Source organism: Oncorhynchus nerka, linkage group LG27 (assembly GCF_034236695.1).
Source record: "Oncorhynchus nerka isolate Pitt River linkage group LG27, Oner_Uvic_2.0, whole genome shotgun sequence".
Classification (NCBI taxonomy): domain Eukaryota; kingdom Metazoa; phylum Chordata; class Actinopteri; order Salmoniformes; family Salmonidae; genus Oncorhynchus; species Oncorhynchus nerka.
The window spans coordinates 62,068,604-62,096,002 of NC_088422.1; the positions used below are offsets into that span (position 1 = coordinate 62,068,604).

The 27,399-nt window shown below is 43.2% G+C and overlaps 1 protein-coding gene and 1 long non-coding RNA gene across 2 annotated transcripts in view; one reads left to right on the forward strand and one right to left on the reverse strand.

The window, feature by feature from the left end:
* Positions 1-3,625: 3,625 nt before the first annotated feature.
* Positions 3,626-22,778, reverse strand: LOC115112111 (uncharacterized). The gene is made up of 3 exons (XR_003860896.2): positions 22,689-22,778; positions 22,347-22,437; positions 3,626-5,064 (listed from the first exon to the last, which is right to left on the reverse strand). It is a non-coding gene; the product is annotated as an uncharacterized LOC115112111 (long non-coding RNA).
* A 1,116-nt stretch (positions 22,779-23,894) lies between these two features.
* The window catches only part of tshz3b (teashirt zinc finger homeobox 3b), a 34,395-nt gene continuing 30,890 nt past the window's right edge, over positions 23,895-27,399 (forward strand). The window contains exon 1 of the mRNA XM_029638912.2: positions 23,895-23,985. Within this exon, the coding sequence (XP_029494772.1) occupies positions 23,946-23,985 (40 nt within the window). The 5' untranslated portion in view covers positions 23,895-23,945. The remainder of the gene's footprint in view (positions 23,986-27,399) is intronic.

Here is a 27,399-nt window from a genome sequence, read left to right on the forward strand (position 1 = left end):
TGAGTAGAGACGGGATTAGGTCAGGACACGCACAAATACACACGACTTCCACGGACATATGTACACACACACACGTACACACACACACACACACACACACAACATAAACACAGAGAGGACGAGAGGCCCGGGACATAGGTGCAGGGCAAATACACACATGTACACAGCTGCCAACACATAGAGCAACACAAGCAGTTGGCCTCTTACATTCTGCAACATATCTTTACAAAGCATACGGTCATTTTCTTATTTTCAGACTTTCAATAGTCATTTTAATGCCATCTATCCAACCCGCGTTCCTGTTTAAATACAGAAGTAGGCCCACATACTCTATGTTGCGTATTGTTTTCCATCAAACTCCCTGATGCTTTGGCATCATAGTAATGTGAAATAATTGGACAACTGACAAAAAATCTTCACATTTCATATCACATTTGAAGAAATCTATGACTATGCCCAAAGCTCTGTTAAAATGGTGGCTCACTTTAAACAATTCTGTTATTTTGCTGTCAAGTCTTCTGGGTGGCTTAGGTTGGGCGCATTAAAAAAACAACAGTCAATATATGTCAGAGAAATGAAAGTGAATAATTGCTGTAATTAATGACCTGTGGGTATTTAAAATTGACGTTGTACTCCTGAGTCTAACACTGAGCATGTCTATCGAGTATTGGAGTGTGTCTCCTATTCTTAAAAATGACGGGGGGAATAGATTGCACTGGTTGGCTATGCTTACAGGACATTGTCGGGGATTTTTGAAGAGTACACGAAATGAAAAGCCTCTCCACGAACCGCACATCAACGCAGAGCACCTCACCTCACCTCGCTTTCCAGTCACGTCAGGGCCGGGCAGCAGCGAAAGGCTGCTCTGTGACATTGAGAGACCTGTCGAAAGTGTCTGGACTTATTTCATGTAAGATAGCCTGGCCATTAGCACACTGTGACCTTTAGTACAATTTCTCTCCGTCGGATTCACACGCTCCCTTGTGTGTGTCTTTTAGTCTGAGGATGTGTGTGTGTGCGTGCGTGCGCGTGTGCGTGCATTTGTGTGTGTGAGTGTGTGTGTGTGTGTGTGTGTGTGTGTGTGTGAGTGTGTGTGTGTGTGTGTGTGTGTGTGTGTGTGTGTGTGTGTGTGTGTGTGTGTGTGTGTGTGTGTGTGTGTGTGTGTGTGTGTGTGTGTGTGTGTGTGCGTGTGAGTGTTTGGGTGTGGACTTTGAAGATGAATATTTCTCCCCCAGTCCTTTGCTAAATGGATTGAGAGAAGAAGAACGGTGGAAGGGAAAGTATGAACATCACCACGCCACGTTGTTGTACACACACACACACACACACACACACACACACACACACGCTTATACACACTCGTATGTATAGGTGGAGCCAGACATTAGTGTGGTGTGGGGGGGGGGGGGATTTTTTGTTGTTTGTTGTTGCAGTAATTGAAAATTAATTCACCAGACGTCAGAAGGAATCGATAAAGAATTCATGAAAGGAAAGAGGGAGTCATTAAAAGCAATAAGGTTAGGATGAAGATGGCATCACTGAGCATACAGACACAGGAGACACACTCCCAGTCACAGAGGATGGGGTCACTCCAAATGGACCATAACGGTACAAATTACTGCAGCATAACGGTAGCAAATACAAACTCCTTAGAGACCAAGGCTAATAGAGGAAGATGTGTGTTTTCGTGATCGTAAGACAATAAGAAACCAAAGAAGATAAATTTGTTTTCAGCTTTAACAAATGATCTAAGGTATTATTTTCCCACCAAAAAAAAAAACACTATTTGTGTAATGTGATGATATTTCATTAAACCCACATTTACTGTTTGATGGAGCTAAAACTGTAGGCCATTTCGAAATTGCTCGATTATTATTCTATACCATTCCGGTCGCATAGTTTCAAACACTCAATATTTCAAAAAATGTATTATCGCCTAAGTCCAGACTACGTAAAGAGTGTCTTAACAGGTTCAGAGCAGTTGAGAGCACACCTTAAAACTGCCTTTCAGACATACCCTGCCATAAAGCTGCCTTAGGAGACAATACAGTCTCTGTCATCCTGACTGGGTTAATGGAAAATGGGATATAGTGTCCATAATATTGTGGGATAAATGATTATTGATTAGATAAAGGTTGAGATAATCATTAGCCTTCATCCATTTTACTGACTCCCTGTGACCTTTCTGCCTCTTGCTTAGATCACATTGGATTTTTCCATATGATGATTTGATCATCTCTCACACGAGCGCAGAGATGAGAGGCGAGGAGAGGCGAGGCGAGGCTGTGTACGAGGGTGTTTTCTCTCCATCTCCAGCCGCTGTAAATATACACAATCACACACACAGCAACGCAACGTGTGATTGTCATTGTAACAAAATAGTCAAAAGAGAAGAAGCACATGGTTAGAATATTTTTTATTTTTCAAAAATAACCCATGAATTTGTAGGGTATTCTTTCAGTAGTATTGTATTCATGTAGCAGGTAACAGTGTCTATATTACTAGGTATAAGTCAGCAATGCAATATTTCCTCCTGGAAACAGTGACATGGAAATGCTCTCCTTCTAAAAGCTTGACTTATTGAATTGGGCTGAATATTCCTGGTAATCCCACTTTAACAAGCTCCAGATCCCGCCACACATCTGGGCACAATCAAGAGAGAAATCTGCTGCTTTTCCATTGTTCTATTCATTCACAAAGCTGGAATTTAAACATTTATTTAAAGTAAAACTGTGCTAACTACCGGGCGAAAAATACATCACGGTTTTCATTAGTAAATTACACATCCAAAAATGTCTCTGATGGTCCACCTTGCACTCTTTGGCCCCAAGCCCCTGCCGCCATTTTAACAATCAATTAAGTAGTGGAAACACTCGGATCACAATGTGAAAGTTTTTAGTCAAAGTGCCATTGAACGTGCTGTAGGTGAGATATTGATGTGCCTTGATCTGTAATGTCACTGGCCTGATTTCCTGTTCTCTGACTGATTCAGTCTTTCATTCTCACTCCAGGGGAGTTCCTACCCATGATTCCTTCTGCCTAAACATCATCACTCACCCACAGCCTGCACATGCTGGGAGGAAAACAACATCTAGCCTGTACTAGGTCTCTACTGATGTTATGAGTGTGAGTGTGTGTGTGTGTGTGTCTGTGTGTGTGTGTGTGTGTGTGTGTGTGTGTGTGTGTGTGTGTGTGTGTGTGTGTGTGTGTGTGTGTGTGTGTGTGTGTGTGTGCACGTGTGCGTGTGCGTGTGTGTGTGTGTGTGTGTGTGTGTGTGTGTGTGTGTGTGTGTGTGTGTGTGTGCGTGTGTGTGCATGTGTGTGCGTGTGTGTGCGTGTGTGTGTGTGTGTGTGCGTGTGTGTGTGTGTTGCAGTACTGATGGGCATCTCTGTGTGGTTGGATGGGCGTGGCAGACAATGAAAGCTTTATTGTGTGTCATAGATGATTATAAATGTGTTCAGCACATTGTTTATTGCCTTTTACTGTAGATACCTCATGATGAGAGAATGAACCAAGGCAAGTTAGAACACATATAGTTGACACATACTGAAAATAATAGGTAGAAAACCACTGCATGCTATAACCCACAATCATTCAGGAACTGCAATGACAACATTAGACAGGATATGTCAAATGCTCATTTATTGTCATTTTTAGATGCAACAAGAAAAATGCATTACAGTTATACTCTACTTCACATTTCAATTGCATATTTAATATTCAGAATGTTACACACATAAACCCCCGGAAGGCTAGTCAAATCATGGCTTTGACAGACAAGTCTCTGCTCCGGCCTAGTAAAAACATAACCCCCTAAAAACATTTCTTTATGATGATGAAAACCATATGGACGTCAGTTACACAGCTTAAATAAGCATTCGCACAACTAACAGGCAGGTTCTGCACACACGGCTGACTAGAAAAATAATTAGTGTGGTCACTGAGGTCCCGAATTATGGCAAAGCATGCAGACAACCCCCCACCTCCCCCCTCCCCCCCGCTGTGTGTCGTCGTGTACCCCCTCCCCACTGCTCCTGTTTTATCCCGCTTCAACCCCCTAGATGTACGGAGATGCTGGAGGGACACACAGCACATTGGATGCGTAAATTAGGCCATTTAAAATCATGAACAAAAATGAAATTTAGGAAGATATTTGTTTATTGTTCTCTATAAAAATAAAAACACTGATGTCCTGCAAATTAGAATCCATTGTACCTTTTTGGACTAGCTGAATGTGATGATTATTCTGCTTGATCATAGACGACCTACTCTTACAAGATCACGTGACCATGTTTTAAGTGAAAGACTAATTCCTGTGACCCTTACTAAACTCCTCCTCTTGCCAATAAATCCCTTTTGACCTGCCACAGGAACAATGACTTTCTTCCTCTTTTTCCTGTCCTCTTTTCTTTTTTTCTTTTTTTTTGTTGCTGTCTTTTATTTCAATATTTAATTCACTTGTCTCCATGCATGTGTAGTGCGAAGTGTCATTTAGATCTGAGGCCTGGTTTAAAGTGGCGCGCGGGAGACTTTTAAGAGGGAAAAAGAGAGGGGCCTGCATCCAGAGCAGTTTAATACTGATGGGTTCTGAAAAGGTGGAGACGACAGAGACTGATAACTAATGTACTTCCTGTGTACTTCCTCCCTCACTGTCAGCGCCCCTCCCTCTGCCCCCCACCCAAAATAACTAACTGATGTGTGATGTGTGAGTTGCGGAGGGAAGGATGACATCGTTAAAGGATGAGAGGTGAGTGAGACTTCCACTTAGCACAGAGTGATGCGTTCACTCAGTTAGAGGGAGACAGAGAGCTGAGGAGACGTAGAGTGGGCTGTGTGTGTGTGTGTGTGTGTGTGTGTGTGTGTGTGTGTGTGTGTGTGTGTGTGTGTGTGTGTGTGTGTGTGTGTGTGTGTGTGTGTGTGTGTGTGTGTGTGTGTGTGCGTGTGCCTGAATGTGTGTGTGTGTGGGGACATACCTTGGCTCTTTGATGCTGTGCCCGGTTGTTAACCGTTTGTGTCTGTTACTGGCACACAGAGAGAAGCAGTGACCTCCCCTGACCATTGGACCTGCAGAAAGAGAGAGAGAGAGAAAAAATATGATTGATGTGATGATGCTTGAGCTTATACCCTGAGAGGACCAGGCACCTTTGTCCTCGGTCCTCTATCTGGGCCTTGTGTTGCTTACATCTCGGTCCTCTATCTGGGCCTTGTGTTAGTTTACATCTCGGTCCTCTATCTGGGCCTTGTGTTAGCTTACATCTTGGTCCTCTATCTGGGCCCTGTGTTAGCTTACATCTCGGTCCTCTATCTGGGCCTTGTGTTAGTTTACATCTCGGTCCTCTATCTGGGCCTTGTGTTAGCTTACATCTCGGTCCTCTATCTGGGCCTTGTGTTAGTTTACATCTCGGTCCTCTATCTGGGCCTTGTGTTAGTTTACATCTCGGTCCTCTATCTGGGCCTTGTGTTAGCTTACATCTCGGTCCTCTATCTGGGCCTTGTGTTAGCTTACATCTCGGTCCTCTATCTGGGCCTTGTGTTAGCTTACATCTCGGTCCTCTATCTGGGCCTTGTGTTAGCTTACATCTCGGTCCTCTATCTGGGCCTTGTGTTAGCTTACATCTCGGTCCTCTATCTGGGCCTTGTGTTAGCTTACATCAGAGCTGTGAATACATCTGCACAAACATGGCTCAGCACCTTTCGTTTTGGCACTTGTCAAATATAACAATTGAAACAGCACCGTGTTCTACAATGACATACGTTGTGGAATCCAAAAAGACGGGAGAGTTTCCCAACAAAAAATGAAGAGAAATGTTTTGGGCCTGAGCAGAGCATTTTCACCAGCGTGTGTTCAATGCTGTTCTGATCTCATCTACTTTCAAATAGAGACAACAAAAAAAAGGTCACAATGGTGAGTTAATGATATGATTATAGCGTCCATTTAATGTTGGTAACCATGGCACCAGCTAAGAGAGGTTTGTGATCCAATGGAGCGGGAGCTAAGATTGGCACCATGAAAGCAGTTCAGTGTTTTTACACACCGCCGGAACGCCCTCAACTCAACTCAGCATAGTAATTACACATTAGGCTACTAGAACCCATCCAGAGGGTGGTTAAAAGTGTACTGTTTAATGGATATAGAATGTGGACGAGGGAGATCATAGTTTCAGATGAATATGAGGCACTGAGCTCTATATAATGACGCCCTTTAGAACTGAACATTGGAGGGGATATTACAGGCCATCACACGACAAACTCTCTCACCGATAGACCAAACCCGTCATATCTTAAATAAGAGAAAAACTCTTGATACAAAACACACAGTAGGAGTGGGACACATTTGAAATGACGATGAAAGTCCTGTTATGTGGAAGGCACAACAAGACACATTTGGAAAGTGGAAATGCAGACATCACCTGAGATAAATCCGTTTCCGCTAAGCTCTAAAATTACAACCCTTTTCCCCCTCCTTTCCTTTTATTCGCTTCTGAGTAACGACTTCATCAGAAGATAATACGCAAAGCAACTTCACTGCTAAGTGCTTTTTTCTCCCCTGAAAACATTGGCCCCGACCCAAGCGGAGGCGAGGGTGTTTTATGTATTACATTAATTTGTGCCGGAGACACACGGTTTCACTGACGTTTTACAAGACGCTTGGTTGGAAAAGGCACTCCAAAACAATAGGACACGGTTCTGCTGTGACACTTCAGATGGCCTGAGGTTCTGCTAGAAGTCAGAGGGCCCTCCCGCTCCAGTCAACACACTCTCTGGCACACGCACGCGCACACGCACACACTGCAGCAAACACAGCCACTTGAGGTTGAGAGTGTGTGTTGGAAGCAGATGGGGTGGTGAGAGGGGTGGGGGGTTGGTGAGACAGGTGAGAGGGAGACAGTCCCAGTGTATTACAGACAAGGGCAGCAGTTCACACCACCGAGCTCTGCTGAGACGGTGAGGTGAAGACAGGGTGACAGAAAGGGAGGATGAGGGGAACAGAGGGGGAGAGAAGGGGAGGATGAGGGGAACAGAGGGGGAGAGAAGGGGAGGATGAGGGGAACAGAGGGGGAGAGAAGGGGAGGTTGAGGGGAACAGAGGGTGAGAGAAATGGAGGTGAGGGGAACAGAGGGTGAGAGAAAGGGAGGATGAGCAGAACAGAGGGTGAGAGAAAGGGAGGTGAGTGGAACAGAGGGTGAGAGAAAGGGAGGATGAGCAGAACAGAGGGTGAGAGAAAGGGAGGATGGGGGGAATAGAGGGTGAGAGAAAGGGAAGTGAGGGGAACAGAGGGTGAGAGAAAGGGAGGATGAGGGAAATAGAGGGTGAGAGAAAGGGAGGATGAGCGGAACAGAGGGTGAGAGAAAGGGAGGATGAGGGGAACAGAGGGTGAGAGAAAGGGAGGATGAGGGGAACAGAGGGAGAGAGAAAGGGACGGCACCTCAGATGTATGTGGGGGGTAATGATGTGTATTTCTAACCACGCTCTCTTGAGCACCACCAGAGGGTGGGAGAAAGGGAGGATGAGGGAAGAGAGGGTGACCCTGGCCTGCTCAGTGATCCCCAGCATGTGCATTTGACCTACGACCCCTGTGTTTCCCCTTCAGAGATGGTGGTCATCAGAACTGCGCTCATGTGCACCTGTCCACTGGCAGATAATGATGGTGATCCCAACCACTGAAAGTGTGGATTTAGCTGTGAGTCGCTGGCTTGGGTCAGAGCATCTGTGGTCATCCGTAGACAGCTAAAGGAATAGCACTTCCCAAATCCCCATAGCCACAAAAGAGGAGATGGAGTGAGTCAGCGCTGAGACTGAAGCTGAGCACTTGATCCTCTCACTGGGAGATGGTATTTCAACAGGAAACCCTTCAGAAAACATGTAGACCTACCGATGCTGAACGTCTGAGTCTTTCTATAGGTGCTGCTGCCGGTCAGTGATGATGCGACACCTAAACGTCAATCCCATTTTCATGATAATCGCTCACGACAAAAAAACTGAAATGGAATAACGCCGCTTGAGGTGCGAGATAAACACCGAGAAAATGACAAAAACCTAACATATCCTGGGGCTAAGATAAAAATGGTTTAAACATATGACCTCTGTCATGATGCTTCCTTATGCTCTTACTGCTTTTGGTAGGATGGGCTTAAGCAGATTCTTTGGATGTGTAGGCCTGTGTGTAGCAACGGTAATTCAGACAGGCAGAAAGCATAAAGAGCCCAGTACACAGTGTCAGCTTGGATAGCGTCTCTCCTGTGCCGAGGGGCGACTAATCAGTGGCTTGTAAAGGAGACCGTGGAAGCCTAGGGGCACACATTTACCCCCACACACACAGCGGACACACACACAGCTGACCCACACACGCACATACACACACACGCACGTACGTACGCACACACGCACAACTGCGACCGTTTGTTTCAGTCTGCATGGGGTCACCAGGATGCCATGTGACGGGAGGTTGATCCACAGACAGATTCCTCCACGCAACGTTAACATCAACGTGTCCTACACGGACCGAGTCTTCCTTCAGATGGGTCTGCCTCCAGTCTTCAGGGGTTAGGAAGGATAGGATAGGATAGGAGGGGCTGAGGATGGTTTGCTCCCCTCCCTCCACTCCCCACTGTAGCTAAATGAGGGTTGGGTATATGCATGAAATCAAATGGCCCCGGTCATAGCGTTCCCCTCCTAACGTTGGAGGATATAGGGAATGTCACAGTGGGAGATGGTTTGTTCTCCCCCTCCTCCTCTCGACCATTAAGTTCATCCATCTCACTGTCTATTTAGCGAGAAGGATCCTACTCAGGAGTGGTGGGGGAATAACGACGCAGAGAATGTCAGCGCAAGATAAACACCGGTGCGGTGAAGTGGCTCTCGCACGGCTGATGTGACGAGAGGGAAACTCGTGATTTGTATCCGCAGCCTTTAGTCTGAGAAAGCGTCTCACAACTGGACTGGCTCATCCCACAGGCAGGCGGCTTGTTCTGAGGCCAACATGAAAGGGATGCGTGTGGCTGCTTCATGCTCTCTCCCTCTCTCTCTCTCTCTCTCTCTCTCTCTCTCTCTCTCTCTCTCTCTCTCTCTCTCTCTCTCTCTCTCTCTTTCTCCCTCTCTCTCTCTCTCTCCCTCTCTCTCTCTCTCTCTCTCCCTCTCTCTCTCTCTCTCTCTCTCTCTCTCTCTCTTTCTCCCTCTCTCGCTCTCTCTCTCTCTCTCTCTCTCTCTCTTTCTCCCTCTCTCTCTCTCTCTCTTTCTCCCTCTCTCTGTCTCTCTCTCTCTCCCTCTCTCTCTCTCTCTAACCGCTTTCTTTTTTTCTGCTCCCTTTTTCTCTCTGTTTTATGGCCCTTCCTTTCTTCGCTCACTTCTCCCTCATTCTTCCTCCCCTTATTTCCCTTTAATGATGTGTCTTTCCCTACCTCAGGGCCAGTAATTTCCTAAATCGATGTTCTCTTTCTATCCTTCCCTCTCTCTGTTCTCTCTCTCTGTTCTCTCTCTCTCTCTGTTCTCTCTCTCTCTGCTCTCTCTCGCTCTCTCTGTTCTCTCTCTCCAGCCGTCTATCTGTTCTCTGATCTCTGTTCTCTCTCTGTTCTCTCTCTCTCCCTCTCTCCGTTATCCCTCTCTGTTCTCTATCTCTTTCCTTCCCTCTCTCTATCTGTTCCCTGTTCTTTCTCTCTCTCTTTGTGTCTCTAGCTTCTTACTTGAGACATCTCAGTGTAGTCTGAGGCAGGGTTAAGGTCTAGATGACTTGAGTTTGTGTGTGAAATGAGGAGGGCGGGGCGATTGTGGGAGACTGTATCAGCGAGACATCAGTCGTAATTAATAAAGCTGGGCCGCACTAATTAAAACGCATGATTAATGCAACGGGGAGGATACATGGCACGGCACGGCACATCATCGTCTTCTGAGTCACAGTTCCACAGGCTCTGAGGGCTGAAACACATGGAAGTGGATCTGAGATGGAGATAAAAGTGAGTCCTATGAATGAATCACAAGTGACCCCCCCCCCCCTCACACAAACACAATAGCCTGATCTGACTAAGCTATCTTCACCATTTGAACAATGGCTTGCATAAAAATCTTACTGTCTTGCTGGCACATACCATTCTGAGAAACCATATGTTCCTTACAACTCGGTGAGAGCGTGGTTGTCCGACGGTTATTTTGCATACAACCTTCACACAACTTTCTGGGAATGGTGCAGGATAGTTGCTTGGCTTTGGAACATCTAAGGAACGTGGTATTTCATTACGTTTTCACGGAACGTTCCCTAAAAGTTCAAAAATTGTTACTTTTCATTTAAATGTTGGTGATGTTCTAGGTACGTTCTCCAACTTGTTTGACATTGGCATCATTGTCAAATAGTTCAAAGAACATTAAGAAACAAAGTTCTTCTGTGGGACTTTCAGTACTTCAGCATAACCTTTCCTACATGTTTCCTCTGTGCTTCATTTGTAAATCGGGAGGTGCTTAATTTGTAAATCGGGAGGAGCCTAATTTGTAAATCGGGAGGTGCCTAATTTGTAAATCGGGAGGTCCCTAATTTGTAAATCGGGAGGTGCGGACAAAATCACCTTTATAACAAAGCATTGCATGCATATCATCTCATTTGCGTAGTGGAATAGAGCAGTAGAGTGGAGGCACTTACCGCAGTTGGGAAACATTTTTAGTAGCCTAGGGCCTAGGAAAATGCAATTCCACATTTTATTTTACATGTAACTTTCATTTAACTAGGCAAGTCAGTAAAAAAAATATATATATATTTATAATGACGGCCTACAGTGGGTTAACTGCCTTGTTCAGGGGAAGAACAACAGATTTTTATCTCATCAGCTCAGGGATCCGATCTAACAACCTTACGGTTACTGGCCCAATGCTCTAACCACTAGGCAACCTTGCCGCCCCTACATGAATGGTGACTTTGCCAGAATATTTTTGAATACCGCACATTTTTTATTTGATTTTACCGCACAGGCTACTTTGACACTGACAAACTGAGAATCTGCTATCAATGAAAAGGACCTTGTCTTGAATCCATCAGTAGCCTAGACCTAGGTGTGTGGAGACCCACATTGTAGGCTACAATATGAGGAGGAAGTCATAGTCCTAAACATGCTTTCCAGTTCCACTGACTCACCCAATGATGCGCAGCTCAGTCGCTGGTGATGCTCATGCCAAAAGCCCATCTCTCTCTCTTTTGTAAAACAATATTTGGAAGTTGATCAAATATTTTAGTAACCTACAGCACCGTCTTCTCTTTTCAGCAGGAGCCATTTGCTTTTCCGACTTGTGTTTTCCCTCATTTGTATTTGAAATATTGCGAAAGACCTGTTTTGTATGCGTGTTGTTTTTTTCACTACCAGATTTGCGCCAGATGTAGGCTATTTCTTGTTATTGGGCTACAAACCACAGCTAGGCAATAAAAAATAAAAAAAAGAGCTATTGATCCTATGTGGCTAAATGATAGGCCTTCTCATGAGGTAGTAGGCTTTTCTGAATGATTTCATTTATTTCTGAACAGAGAGCAGTAATTCTATAACTTTAGCAAATGTATTTCAATTTATCAGGGATGCTGCAGTTCCTTCAGAACCCTTTGCGCCGCTATGATTCTATAAGAAAAGAAATGATAAAGTGCAATGCTGGAGAGATGAGAGTTGCAGGTTCATGTCTATCAGAACAGAGAGGGAGAGAGATCATAGAAAGTGAATCTCATTCTAGTTATGTGAGAGATACTGGAGCGCTTCTCACACAGACAAGGATACGCGTTGGTCTCAAACATAGTTTACAATGTTGGGCAAACCATAAACCCGAACCAAATCAACTCTCAGAAGATTAGGCCTGGGCTGAAAATATCATTTTTCATATAGTTTTTTTGTGGGGGTTGGAGAATTAAGGAAAAGGCTAATCTAATGAACTTTGATCGCTTTTATTATATTTTTGACATTACAAAAGGTGGAAATGATTTGTCATGCCATGAGTGGTACCGGATCCAACAAAATAGGTTCATGAAAAAAAAACTGACCAAAACGGAGAGGTGTTCTGGCAGAATCTGGCTAAAATTAAGCATAGGGTTTTCTCATGGTTCTATTTAAAGTCATGTTCTCAAATTGTTCCAAGATCTTTCAGAAAACTTTCCACAAAAACCACAAGAAGACTTTAGTAACGTTCAGAGAACGTTCTGAGAATGTTATATAAAAACATACATTCCGTTCTCAGAACGTAAAGAAAACTTTCCATAAAAACCACAAGAAAACATTAGTAACGTTCAGAGAACATTTTAAACTCAGCAGAAAAAGAAACGTCCTCTCAGTCAACTGCGTTGAATTTCAGCAAACTTAACATGTGGAAATATTTGTATGAACATAACAAGATTCAACAACTGAGACATGAACTGAACAAGTACCACAGACATGTGACTAACAGAAATTGAATAATGTGTCCCTGTACAAAGGGGTGGTCAAAATCAAAAGTAACAGTCAGTAGCTGGTGTGGCCACCAGCTGCATGAAGTACTGCAGTGCATCTCCTCCTCATGGACTGCACCAGATTTGCCCGTTCTTGCTATGAGATGTTACCCCACTCTTCCACCAAGGCACCTGCAAGTTCCCGGACATTTCTGAAGGGAAAGGCCCTAGCCCTCACCCTCCGATCCAACAGATCCCAGACGTGCTCAATGGGATTGAGATCCGGGCTCTTCGCTGGCCATGGCAGAACACTGACATTCCTGTCTTGCAGGAAATCACGCACAGAACGAGCAGTATGGCTGGTGGCATTGTCATGCTGGAGGGTCATGTCAGGATGAGCCTGCAGGAAGGGTACCACATGAGGGAGGAGGATGTCTTCTCTGTAACGCACAGCGTTGAGATTGCCTGCAATGACAACAAGCTCAGTCTGATGATGCTGTGACACTGCCATGACGGACCCTGCACCTCCAAATAAATCGATCCCGCTCCAGAGTACAGGCCTTGGTGTAACGCTCATTCCTTCGATGAATACGACCATCACCCCTGGTGAGACAAAACCGCGACTCGTCAGTGAAGAGCACTTTTTGCCAGTCCTGTCTGGTCCAGCGACAGTGGGTTTGTGCCATTGGCGACGATGATATCTGGTGAGGACCTGCCTTATAACAGGCCTACAAGCCCTCAGTCCAGCCTCTCTCAGCCTATTGCGGACAGTCTGAGCACTGATGGAGGGATTGTGCGTTCCTGGTGTAACTCGGGCAGCTGTTGTTGCCATCCTGTACCTGTCCCGCAGGTGTGATGTTCGGACATACCAATCCTGTGCAGGTGTTGTTACACGTGGTCTGCCACTGTGAGGACGATCAGCTGTCCGCCATGTCTCCCTGTAGCTCTGTCTTAGGCATCTCACAGTACGGACATTGCAATTTATTGATCTGCAGTCCTCATGCCTCCTTGCAGCATGCCTAAGGCACGTTCACACAGATGAGCAGGGACCCTGGGCATCTTTCTTTTGGTGTTTTTTAGAGTCAGTAGAAAGGCCTCTTTAGTGACTTAGTTTTCAAAACTGTGACCTTAATTGCCTACCGTCTGTAAGTTGTTAGTGTCTTAACGACCGTTCCACAGGTGCATGTTCATTAATTGTTTATGGTTCATTGAACAAGCATGGGAAACAATGTTTATTAAACCCTTTAAAATGAAAATCTGTGACGTTTTCTGGGATTTTTACGAAGTATCTTTGAAAGACAGGGTCCTGAAAAGGGGACGTTTCTTTTTTTGCTGAGTTTATGTTGTATACTTAAAAGGCTGTAGCTACGAATATGGAGTTTTCACCCCGTCTCGCCCCTTCCCTCCCCTACGGAAACATCTTTCTCAAAGCTAAGGATCCAGATCACTTTATGTGCATGTGTTATTTTACTCACAATACGTTGCTACTGCACACACTCCACCTCCAGTTACATTTCTCTGTTTACTCACCCTCTTCTGAACCATGATGATGTAGCCTATGTCTCCGCCTCATATTTCTGAACAACTAAAAAAAATGTTAAAAACCCTGCAGCGATTTGAACGAACATTCCCAAAAATATTTATTGCAGGTTATACAACCTCTGTCTGTTGTAACGGATATTGCAGTTGCTCAAGCAGGATGCAGTCCCTACGCATTTCATTGGAGCAAAAACAATCAGTGTTTTGTGTGATGATGTGGCCTAATCTTTATACTTTCTGCCATATCGTAGCCACCAGCCAGAGTTCTTGAAAAAAGAATGTATCTCCCCACTTGAGTTTTGCATCAGGCAAAAACCTGTCTGTGTTTGAATGACTCAATGATCATGCAAGTACCGCACGAGTAGGCTACCTAGCTGTTCCACCTCTATGTTGACTGCCTGTATGAGTCTTGTTTGTGTTTGGTATGCTTTGCCTACACATACTGTTGCAACAGACAACAAAGTGTGTGTGAACATGTCCATCGTGTCTTTTGTGTAGGCTACAACATGAAGTCGTGCTTGAGGCATGGAATGCATAGTTCGAAAAATGTTGACGGTATCTTTAGTGTCCAACATGAAGTTTCTCCCCTCCATATCAATGAGGGGGAAGTGGGAGTGGAGCAGTGGGAGCACTGAGCAGAGGCTACTGTATGTTTTCTTTTTAAAACACTCCCTGCAACCTGAAAATATATGTTCCTAGAACAGACTAAATGTTCACTTCCGTTCTCAGAATGTTTCAAAAACGTTCAGTTTTACCGGTCAGGAAACATATGGCTTTCGTTCCCACAACCAATGTGTAACAAAAAACATATGTTCCCACAACTTCCAAGGAGCCAAATATGCTAGCTGGGATAGCATGTGCTCAAGCACAATGTGAAGGTTCTTTTTGAATGTTAAATTAAACGTGCTGTTGTCACCAAGCTAGACAATTTTGTTTGTTTTTTTAAACATGCGCTGAGAAGGTTCCAAAGCAAAGCAACTATCCTGCACCATTCCCAGAAAGTTGTGGGAAGTTTGTGTGCAAAAAAAAATAACCATAGGACAGGCACAAGCTCAACAAGATCATGAGCAACATGTGCTTTTCAGAACGTTATGTGCTACCTGGGATGCCTATTTGGCTTCACAATAGATGGACTCCAATTCAGAAAAGAACTTCAACCACAGTTTCTGTTTCTATAAATAATACTACACACCCACAAAAAGTCCAACAAATATGTTGGTGGCATAACATTACGATCTGCCCTTTTACATTAGGAGTCTGTTTAAAGGCAAACTGTAGTATTTCAGTATTGGTGTAAGTCAATGCCGAGCAAAGACCACACACTACAGTGAAAGCAGAGCCTGTACAGTACTTTACTGTAGGAAAACCCTCCTAATGACTTGACCATGTGTGTCTGGCTCGGCCTGTGATTCAGTTCCCTGCTGGTGACATCACTGCAGACTGATAGCGTGGGCTTTAACTAGGTGATCTCATCTCTTCTTCATTTTTTCTTTTTTAAATTTAAACAGACACTCCTATCCAGAGTGACTTACGGGAGCAATTAGGGTTAAGTGCCTTGCTCAAGGGCACACCAACAGATTTTTCACCTAGTCGACTCTGGGATTTCTTTAATAACAGCAACCTTTCAGTTACTGGTCCAACGCTCTTAACCGCTGGGCTACCTGCAGCCCCAGCATGCAGCTCAAAGCCTTATTCCAGCAGTCTAACATCATTAACATCTATATGTTGTGTCTCTATCTGTGGCATTATCAGAGAAATGGATATAACAGCGTAGTGTTAGTGACAGGACATGATGATTCAGTGGTCAACCCCATTTAACTCTAAATATACAGAGACATGAGAAATGCGGGCCCTTCCTAAATGCTGGAGAAGACGATCTGTCATTTTGCATCCTTATCTGTTCTAAGTGGGTTTACTGTAAGGTGTGCACGTCAGGGGTGGCTTGCATTAGAAAAACAAAACAAAAATGGCCAGTATTTCCCTTTTTTTAAATTTGTGCTTGGTTCCCTGTTTGTCTGGTTCTCATTGGGGGTAAACATTTGTTCCAGTTGTAGATCTTGGAGAGCTGGAACATGAATCACAGACGAGGAGAGGAAACCACACTGACAGCTGCAGCTCATTACCGGCACTATTACTGATATAGGGGGCTGCTGGGGGAAATTCCTCCTGCCACAGAAAGCGTTCCTGTTTACCATACACCGCCTAGGATCAGGACCTACACACACACACACACCCACCCAGACATACTGTACCAAAACACACAGGCACATGCACACGCTGCATACATAGAAGCATGCACAGACACACTGCATGCACGCATGCACTCACATATGCACATGCACACGCGCGCACACACACACACCCCCTCTCCTCTTTCTATCTCTCTCCTTATCTTCCTCCATCCCTCACTCTCCCTCCATCCCTTTCTCCCTCTCGGTCTTCCTTTCTACCTATTGCACTCCCTACTTGTCCCTCTGTCTATTTCTCACTCCATCCCTCCCTCCCTCTATCACTCTCTCTTGCTCGCTCTCTCTGTCTTTACTCACCATAAGGAAGGATTGACTCACAGCAGTACTCCATGTCACATGGCTTATCCAAAACCCACAACTCAGTCAACTTGACATAGTTTTACTTCTTATGTTTGATTTTCAAACAAGCATATTTGTTTAAACACATATTAACAAGCGGCAATATCTTCATCCAGTGAAAATGAATTAGAAGTTAGCAAACACATTAAATGTATTAATGGGCTGGGGTCAATTCTATTCAAATTCAGTCAAATCTGGAATAAACTGAAATTCCAATTCCAAATCTTTGTCATTGAAACATGTTAAAGAAAATGGAAAACGTCAGTTTACTATTTGAATTGACTGAATTGGAATAAAATTTAACCAAACCCCCAAAAAACAAACCATGGAAGTTTCAGCAACACATGACGCTGAGAAAAGGATCTGCCGCGTCGTTCAAACTCAATAGATGTGCTTGAATCAAATGAGAGCATCCTGCAACGTCTCCGATGGAACAATACTGACACAACAACATTGTATACTAGGCAACACTGCTCTCCACCTCATTGGGGAGGAACCTAGGTCTATTTCCTGTATTGCAGACCGGATCAACAACTAAACTGCTGAAACAACAGCAGTGTTATTAGGTCTGGCTGTGACACAGGCTCACTTGATCCAATGGGTTATTAATGTATTCATTTCTCACCATTCCCCCCCAAAAAACATAAATCAAGCACAGCAAAACACCACCTTGTATTCTGACTTGTCCAACCCTCTTTGACCTCTGCCATTTTTTTTTATATATCTCATTTTGCTTTAACTTTGTAGATCAGACTTTAATTTTGAAGCGGGTCTCTGGGACAGTGATGAATAGGGTACATCAAGGAGGGCTTAAATTACCCTCTCCCTGGTGGCTAGCGGCCGGGAGGGTTGGAGGGGGAGGCTTGGTGACCTAGTAACAGACAGAGAAAGAGGGCTGGTCAGCACTTGCCCTCTCAACCCTGCAAGCTCGCACAGCACATCCGAGCTATGGAAAGGAGGGAGTACACTGGGAGACAGAGGAAAATACCTGCATCCACTACCTATAACATTCCATCTCTGTGTTTTCAGAGTCAAAGTGCAGGATATGTCTTGTTGAGATGACTTTGACTGACTTTTGAGTTGGTTTGGATGATAACTCTGCCCTAAATTGGAGTTGGCCAATTATGCTAACAGCTGCGAAAAACTGTGATAAATCATTTTATTTAAATAAATTGTGATAAAAATAATTTCATATGTTATTTCATATTTTACCTCTGAACATGGAAAATGGTCGCTGGCAAATCACCTTCTCTTCTTCTAAAGAAAAAAGGTAGATTCATGAACTTTGACCTGAGGAGTATGCAGCCTGGATGCATTGGGAAGGGGGAGGTAGAACTTAATAAATAAATACAAATCCGTATATATATATATTTATATTACTGATCTCAGAAATACCAATAGGCTTAAAGTCCTCTTTCCACACATTAGAATTTCCTTTGCCAGAAGCCTCTTGTTTCCACTATAGACACCAAATACTTCGACTCTTATTCTAGGAGGCTTTAGCCAATCCCTTCCTTGCGAATTGTATACAGTCTACTAGGAACAAGTGTGCCGTGAAGCTGAATGGATCAGCCGAGCGCACTCTCTTCGCCAATGTGATCACTATAAAATCCCTGATGGTGCACGGGCTCAGAGATATATAAAAACACTATTTACAAATCCCATTCTTATCTATTCATGCTCCAGTTCTCTTTATTTCCCAAATATCCGTTTTTAGGCGGAAGAAAAGTATACACATGGCTGAAAGCCCATCCTCGACCCCAGGACCAAGAGCAGGTTTTGCAACTGTGTGATGCGCGCCTCCATGGGTCCCGCAGCACTGCTATCATATGACCTACCCGACCCTGGTACGGCGCAGCTGACTCCGACGCCACCGCGGGAGTCTATTGCAAATATTCCCGGGGGAGCTAAGGTCACAGTAGCGGCAATTATATAAACCTTTATGCGTAAAATATGTTATCTCAAACTGCAGGTTATAATGGCTTTTATGTAAGCCTCTGGTGAGTTTGTGAAAGTGATGGTCCACCTCTCTCTGTGTGCTCCAAATACCGCTGTAGCTAATTATTTGTCACTTGCTCGGCTGCGTAAACTCGAGAGGTCCTACAACACAGTTGGTGCGGTGATTGTAGTAAATAACCATTCGGGTATCATGTTGGTAACGTTGTCCTGCCCTTACAGGGTACATTGGTCAAATAAGTTAGTTTGGTCTATGGACATATCGTAGGCCTACTGAAATTCCCAATATCCAATGTGGGCTAGATATATTGACCAAATGTAGTGCAACGAATGGAATTAAAAATTAATTAACAATATGCTATTTGATCAATGTAGTTGCATTGCTTGTTCTTTGGGATTTTAGGCTGGGTTCTGTATAAGCACTTTGTGACATCTGCTGATGTAAAAAGGGCTTAATAATTACATTAACATGTTGCTTGATTGATTGATAGATGGATTATAAAAAAATTACAAAAACAAATGAAAATGTATAACATTTCAGTGTTTTTGAAACAAAAATAGTCAACGGGGTTACATTATAATGGTAAAGCCCATGTATGTGTGGAGAAAAAGTGATGCGCACAGTGGATACACACGGTGCCACCCCCAAAAGAATTGTTCAAGCAGTAGAAACAGCACAGTAAATTAGACGGACTCAGAAGTAACTTTTGATGAATTACTTTTGGGGGGCTAGCCTATTCTATAGCACCACCGAAGTCTTCAACCATCATATATATATCGAGTTGACTAAAACGAGAAAACAAGTTTGATCGGTATGGAATAAAATAGCACCACGTTTCGCCAACACAATAATAGTAACAATTATAAGAGTACCAGATTTGACCAAAGACAAATGACTAGGCCAAATGATTTATAGTCATTAACAAAACTTGGCATTAGAGGCAACATGCGATAGGCTACCAAAAATCATATGAAACGTCCAGGTAGGGTTCTGATTCTTCTCTAACACTGATTTTATCATCATGCAATCTTTGATAAGTCTCTGTCTTATTGTCCCTAAAGGAAAAGGGAGGTCTAACGATAGTTAGAAATATCCAAAACAGGTGTTGGAGTAGCGGGGGCGTTATGAGGGAAGTTGCTCCAAGCTCTGAGTAACAAAATGGAGTTGAAAGTTAAAAAATTAATATCACAAATATATATCAAGAAAAGTATCTCACTTTTAACTTAGCATATGTGCATATGGAAATTGACTAAATGTATTAAACCCATTGGAAATTAAACAGACATTTTCTCCCGTGTTTTTGTCTATAAAGTATGTTACAAGGTAAGGTCTGCAAAAAGCTTGCTGTCTGTGCCATGCGTGGGCGTTATAAAACCAATAATTATAGCTGTCCGATTTTCTTCTTCTGTAGCCTATTATGAACAAGAATGTGCGAGCATAAAACCAGCTTCATAGCCTAACAGTTATCATAAGTTGACTTAATGAACAGACCCATTATTGTTGTGCATGTGCATACAAATACACTTTACCTTGATAATTGCACAGTAGAAAACAGTATCTGAACAGAAATATAAATGCATTTGCCTTTGCAGAAACCATGGTCACTCGAATCATTATCACAGTTACAAACATAGGTGGTGATTAAGTTACATGTCAACGAGCAATAAAGGGCAAGACGCTAAATATGTGCCCTCTCCCCCTTCTCTCTCTCTCTTTCCATGTCTGTCTTCTGTCCCACACATACAAACACATACACACACAAACACACACGCACACACACACACGTACACACACACACACACACACACACACACACACACACACACACACACACACACAACACACACACACACACTCACAGAGAGAGACACACACATGTACCAAAGGGTCATTTACTATAAGGTACTTGTCGAGAGAATGACTGCACTTTTTGCCTTAGCTAGAAGAAATAAACAAAAGTCCCACAGAAGCCTACCAAGCAAAGTTCGCAGCCTTAGTTTTCAAATAAAGGGTAATTCCAAAATATATTTTCATGTTTTTTAATAATAATAATAAACATTAAATACGGTTGTAGTTAACAAACTCCTAACAACAGAACAAACATCAGTAAGAACAATCCTTTTTGGCATGCTTCTTCTATACTTCTGGTTTACTGAAGTTAAGTTTAAATAATCATAAACGTCATTATAATTCCAACTTTTTAAGGAATCCTTATCTAAAGAAAAGAGTTTCAGTTAGCCTCGTCACATCCCTTCAAATCTAAATATAGGCTTAAATGTGCTACACTGCTAAACATGGAAACTAACTCCAACTGGATGAATCACAAGCTTCAACTTTTGTTTTAGCGGGGGAAATGATTGCGGTCTTTTTTAATTCAGTAGACCTATCCAAAGCTGTAATGGCATGCACGTTTGGCCTAACCTGTGAACATAATGGCCTGAATCATATATCTGCAAACAGAATGAGGGATATGACGAATTTCTATTTGGCATTGAAAACAACGAATGAGGCAGAAACATGTTCAGGATAAATCATATTAATTAAAACAATAGCGTTTTGTGACGTTAATCTTGAAGTTGAAATGCTGTACTGGTCACTCACTCGTAGCCACACACACACACACACACACACACACACACACACACACACACACACACACACACACACACACACACACACACAAACAAATGGGCATAATTGACATCTTTACATTTTACTTCACGATACGATTTTATTTTATTTTAAATGTGGCTCATGTATTGTAACCTTTACTTATGCCATTGGCACACTATTTTCAATAGAGGGAGCGAATGATTAAGAGTAGATTAGAAATGTAACCGAATACTGAACTGAAAGTAAAGTAACGCCAAGAGAACGGTCAAGTTATCGAATTGCTATGCACTATGTACTACTGTAAAATTGTATGCAAAAAAAACAAATCTCACATTCTTCAACATTGTCTTGGAAACATGTTGCATCATTCTCATCAGTATATTTCATAATAGGCCTATTGAACATTGTACAGATGTACAGACAATCCTTTCCAGTTGTCTTCCACAACTCATTTAGTCCTCAGCACCATTAGGAGATATCAGTCAGCATATCTCAAGTAAAGCGCTTTATTGCGCTTTGCCTTTTGGTGCGTTCCCAAAAAGCACCACTTTTACGCGTCTTTACGCACAAACCAAATACAACTTTGGATACGATGTTTTTAGTCCATTTGAGACAAAATTTGTATATGGTTTCCATAGTTTGCATGACAAAAACATAGTGATTCTTTCAGGTAGCAGTGGCTTTCCAGAGTTGACAGTAGGCTTCAGACGACTAGAGGCAGAGAGGCGCACAGCTTTACATAGCCCACTGTCTCAATGCAATGTTCGTGAAAAGCTACCGATTGCATCAAATCTGCATTGATTCCCTTTTGATTTCTTGTATTATGACATGAGAATGTCGACCATTAGACCACCGAAAACCTCCAGCTTGTTGACCAAAGCGAATGTGTCAGAAATGAAGAGGCGCTATGCCGAGGCTGTTGTGTCTACTGAGAGGGGTATGGTCGGTGCGAGTGTGCAGAGCGTGTGACACTGATGGATGCGCCAATGGTTAGACGGACAGATGCTTGGGCGGATCTAACGGCATGCAGTGGTGTAGTGGCATACGCAGCGAGATTAGGCTAAAACATCCGGAATCAGTGAAAGACTGTTCTTTCTCGTCCCACAACAAGCCTGGCGAACGGAGAGGAGATCTTGTTCCTATCGAGCGACTCCCCTGCCGGTCAGATATTTCTGACTATTGACTAGCATGAGACTGGGAAACCACGACACGGCAAAGACACGGACACACACATCTGGCAGAAGAAAAAAATCCTTTGACAACTTACCGTGTTCTGGTTTTCGAGAAAATAATTTGCGCCCACAGTCATAACCTTTGCAGCAGACAGCGGACCAATTGTATTCGATCTTGAAGATGATCTGAAAAAGATGGACAATTTATCCACTTTCCCCCTAAATAATACAGAAAATTATCTGTAAGTTTTTTCTTTACTGCGAGGGAAACATTTGAAAGAAAAAGCTGATAGTGTCTGTGATGGTCCCACATCTGAAGGATGGGGATGTGTGCATCATTTTGATCTTACCGTTAAAAAAACTAGCCTATTATTCTTTCCATTCTGTATCAACAAAAACAAGGAGAGCGCATGATTCGGATTTTGTGCCTGACTCACTTGAACAGAAGAAGGAATCTTGCAGTAAGGAAGACTCGTCTGATTCGCTGTTGCCGTTTTAAATAGCTGCTATCAGCCACACAAAGAAGGGGGAAAAGTGCTATTAGCAGCCAAGAAAGTGTTTGGCAATAGCTGCTGATCCATGCTCTCAGAGCAGCTGAGGCACAGCACGAGTCCATCCCCTCCTTCTGATGTACATTATTACAACAAGGGATACCCAATCAAGCACGTATCTCATCGATTCGAACTGCTCTCAGTGGATTTTGAACGCGCTTGGACAAAATAACGGAGCGAGCCAACGTGTGGGCGACAAGTCCGTCCATCTCTTCTTTCAACCTTTGTCTTTATCGTTCTATCTCAAAACAATACATATATATATATGTTGATGTTTTAATGGGACTTGGAAACACTGGGATTTTCATACGATGGCTACAGCGACGCTGAGATGCTGCCTTGCTGGTTTTTAAATTGCGTGTGATTACCAGAATCAAACTCCTCATGGATAACGCAGTAAATCAACCGATTGAGTAAGTATGCCATTAACATCTAGTCAACATTAAGATAGTCCAATAGCCCAGGGAAGAATACAATGTTTTGTGTCCATGTGTAGCCAGAGAGTGGAACGGTGCTCTCCCCCTTACAGTTATGCTATTGTATCAGCATTTTGGTGTCCAGCATGCATGGATGACTTTTGAAAATGCCCATGAATGATTTCTATCAAATAGCAAAGCTTACTTTAAAAAAAAATCTGTATAGACTGTATAGTTCGCATCAGACACCGTTATGGGGCTGCGGTGAGGGACAGCAGACATGTGATGCTTATATGACAAGAGCTAGCTAGCCATTGGAGGTGCAAGGCACAATAAATGTGACAGCGCTTGATGTTTGCCCCTGTTTGCAGACTTTGAGTGACGCGTTCATTTCGTTTTCCTTTAAGCTTGCCTGTTGCAGCCTCCAACACGGAGTGAGAATCACATTGAGGCTGAAGATTTTTTCCCCCCCCGCCACTGTACTCCCGGTCTCAAACACACTGTGATATCCAAGTCGAACAGGAAAAAGAAAAAAACGCTTGTTCTTCTTCATCTTCAGATCTACCCTTTCTTCAATGTCTGCATTTTTGTTTGAAAACTGCCGATCTATGTCAGCCTTCTGAAAGCGCCCCGGGTACCGTGTAAGGAAGCGCCTCTATCAAAGAAGAGCGGACCAGCTCGGGATCTCTGGGGCTAGAGAAGAACTCTTCAGAACCCCGAAATAAGCATGCCGCGGAGGAAACAGCAAGCGCCCCGGCGTGCAGCAGGTACGATTCTATGATATGCATGTTATCACCTCTCTTTTTACTACGACTGCTGCGGTATTTCCATTGCCTTCACTCTGGTCCTACCATGTATAGTACTGAATCATGTGCGTGTAGCTACATTGTAGCGTAGGCTACTGTGGGAGGAAATGGCAAATACCCATTCACTCAAAGAGGGATGGTTAGGCTACTAGCTATTAGTTTTTTTGGTACTTTCCCTTTGAAGGGGATGTGCTTTTTTTTTACAACCACGTAGACCACGTTTGATACTAGCCACGTACTATTTTAATAGTAATCTGCATTATCAGCATACTTACATAGCCCATTAGGCTACATAGCCTAGTTATTGGCAACATTGTTTAAATGTTCTCAGTATATATTTTTTTCCAACTTCTGGGGCAACAATGATTCCATTCGATGAACGATCTGCTCACAACAGTTCTCGGAAGACATAAAAGGTTTCCAGGCCGTAGCTCTATCCGACTAGTCAAAGACAACTTTAGCTTTGAAAGGTCTCTCCCTTTTGCCCTATTTTAGCCTACTCTCCCTTCCTCCCTCCGTAGGGTGCAGATATTGACTCCTTGAATTAGAGATCTATAAAGAAGCGCAAGGAAAAGGGGGCTCGTGTCAGCTGACTGTCATGATTTCCTTTGATGCTCGTTTGGGGCTTTGTGCATGCTAAAACATTTGATCACAAAATGTCAACTTTCGCCTAGTTTCCCTTGGCTGATTTCTCCTTTCTGGGAAATACTTAAAGATTATTTCGCAGCCGACTCTAGGGGAGACGTGGACTGGAAGAGGCTTTAATGGACAATTGCCATCTTTGATTTTGACGGCTGATTGATTGCCCGTCATTTGGCTTGTCTTTGATCTATTCTTTCCGGATAAACACAAATAAATCACTCCCCATAGCAACGCCGGTTCACGTGACGTCATGTCTGGTATGACAACTAGCCATTTAAAACATCTTTAATTGCTTCTTTTGTACTTTTCACGTTGTCAGAGCCAAAGGCCACATTTAATTTTATCTTCGTTCTCTTAAACATAGAGAATAAACCACACTGACTGTTCCAAATAGGCTTTAATCAGATCTTACTTAGGTCATGGAACACATCATATATTCTACTCTATATAAATAATTAGGGTATGCTACAACATGGTAGTTACCTAGCTACCATTCTGTTGTAAAAAAAACAACATTTTTTAAAATTTGAATCAGACTTCTGATGTCATACTGTTGTTTTATGACTCAAACTTCTGGGGGTTTTGAAAGTATTGTTTGAAGCACCAGGGTGTTGAAGTATACAGGCTACCTGTTTTAAGATACAATAAGTATTATTCTTATTTGTTAGACATGTGCTTCATTACCATCACAATTTAGGCTGCATTTACCTATATGCTTTCAAGTGTAGTTAAGTTTTCTGCAACATAGCCTACATGTAAATTCATCTCTACTACTGCAACCTCTAGCCTATGACAAAACTATAACAAGCACCAAAGTCAAATCCCCTTAAAATATACTATCAAAACTCAATATTATGCTATTATTATAGTAATCCAAACACTCGCTCACTTTACTACACACACACACACACACACACACACACACACACACACACACACACACACACACACACACACACACACACACACACACTCACATACAGACACAAACAATTTTATCTTGCACACACACACACATTGCTTCTATGAAAAATGTAACTATTAGGCCTAATCGGGAGACGGGAGAATGGTTTGCTCCATCAGAATGACCCGTCAAAGAGACTTTGTTTCATATTTGATTTAATTGTCTCCCTTCTGACAGCCACATTCATCAATGGCTCTAATGGTCAATCAGAAGTTGGCAGAGTGACTGCTCTCATTTTGTTTCTCCATACGTTGGGCCTGGGCTTTACTTTATCAAAACGCTTTTGCCTAATGGACACGCTGGGGGTGGGGGCCGAGGGGGGGGGCTGAGAGATGACTCAAAGCCTTCTTAACCCAGACAGTGAGAGAGAAAAATAAGGCATTTAATTTGTTTGATGAGCGGATGAGGACAGACACAAGAGCAGTGAGGGATGTTATTATTTTTTGGGGACGAGGCAACTTCCTGTAATTTTTTACAGGGTCTGTATACCCCCTCCCACCCTTCGTCACTCCTTCTTTCCCAGCAGCCCTCACAGCTGCAAGTTATAAGGTTGACGACTGCTCCGTGGCACACAAAGAGTGGTGACAAATTGATTGCGCTGTAGTGATGGAAAGAGCAAAAGATGGCAGATGATGGGCCTTGATTAGGAACTTTGGGAAATCCAGTCCCCGGCAACCTTGAGCGTTTCATGAGAAAATCTCTCTCTCCTTCTCTTTGCTTCCCTCTCTCCTTCTCTTTGCTTCCCTCTCTCTTTCTCTCCTCTCGCTCTTTTCCCTTTTTCAGCCCCCCAGTCTGGAAGGGCTGCTCAGCCGTATAAAAAGAAAAGTTGTTTTGCCAGCTTCATTAGTGTTCACCTAATTAGCTGTAAAGCTGATGGATTCGTGACAGCCCTAATGATTGGAGATGACAAGCTCCACACACTGTCATCCAGCCCAATTAGGTTTGCAGCTAGTTTGATGTAATCAAGTTGATATTACACAGTCCTCCATGCCTTTAGTTGTGCACTAACTCAATTTTCTGCTGCAGGTGACAAATGGGCTAGGGTACCTGGGTAATCACGTTGGCTGGAATTAGGCTGCTTTTTAATGGTCAGGAGCCCTGTAACAACACCAAAGACTAGCCTCTCGAAAAGTCTGTCTGGGAAAGAGGGGCCTATAGCAGCAACACACACACACACACACACACACACACACACAATACACACAAATACACACAGACACACACACACCACTCTCTCTGTCTAGTCACAATACCTTTCCCACAATACCTTCCTCCGTTTAGGACAATGCTGTGAACACTGTTTTTTTTGTCTGCTTCAAAACCTCGCAAGACCAAACATGTCGTTGTTTTGGGGAGGAAAGAGGGAACATCAAACGTAGGACTTTTTTCCCCTCCTTCACTAGTTGTGTTACGCCATGTTACTCTTACTGAGTAGTACTGTAGTTCCTCTTGCCCGAAACACTCGGAAAACATTGCACTGATGTTGTAGCTGTTTTGCTACACTGTCATAGAGAATAGTATTGCTTTTGGGCCAGGCCGCTGTCTGTGAGATATATATTTGAAGAAGCCTTGTGAAATTAGTCGACGTTGCTATTGTTGACGTTGCTCATCATCACTTAGATCACGATGAAGTCAAAGGTATAGATGTTTTTCCACATTAGTTGATTTTCCAAATGCCTATTATCAGCATTGTGTTCAAAGGGTCTAAACATGATTTATACAAAATATTAAAGATCATGACAGATCTAGTTCTGCTTGATGGGAGATAG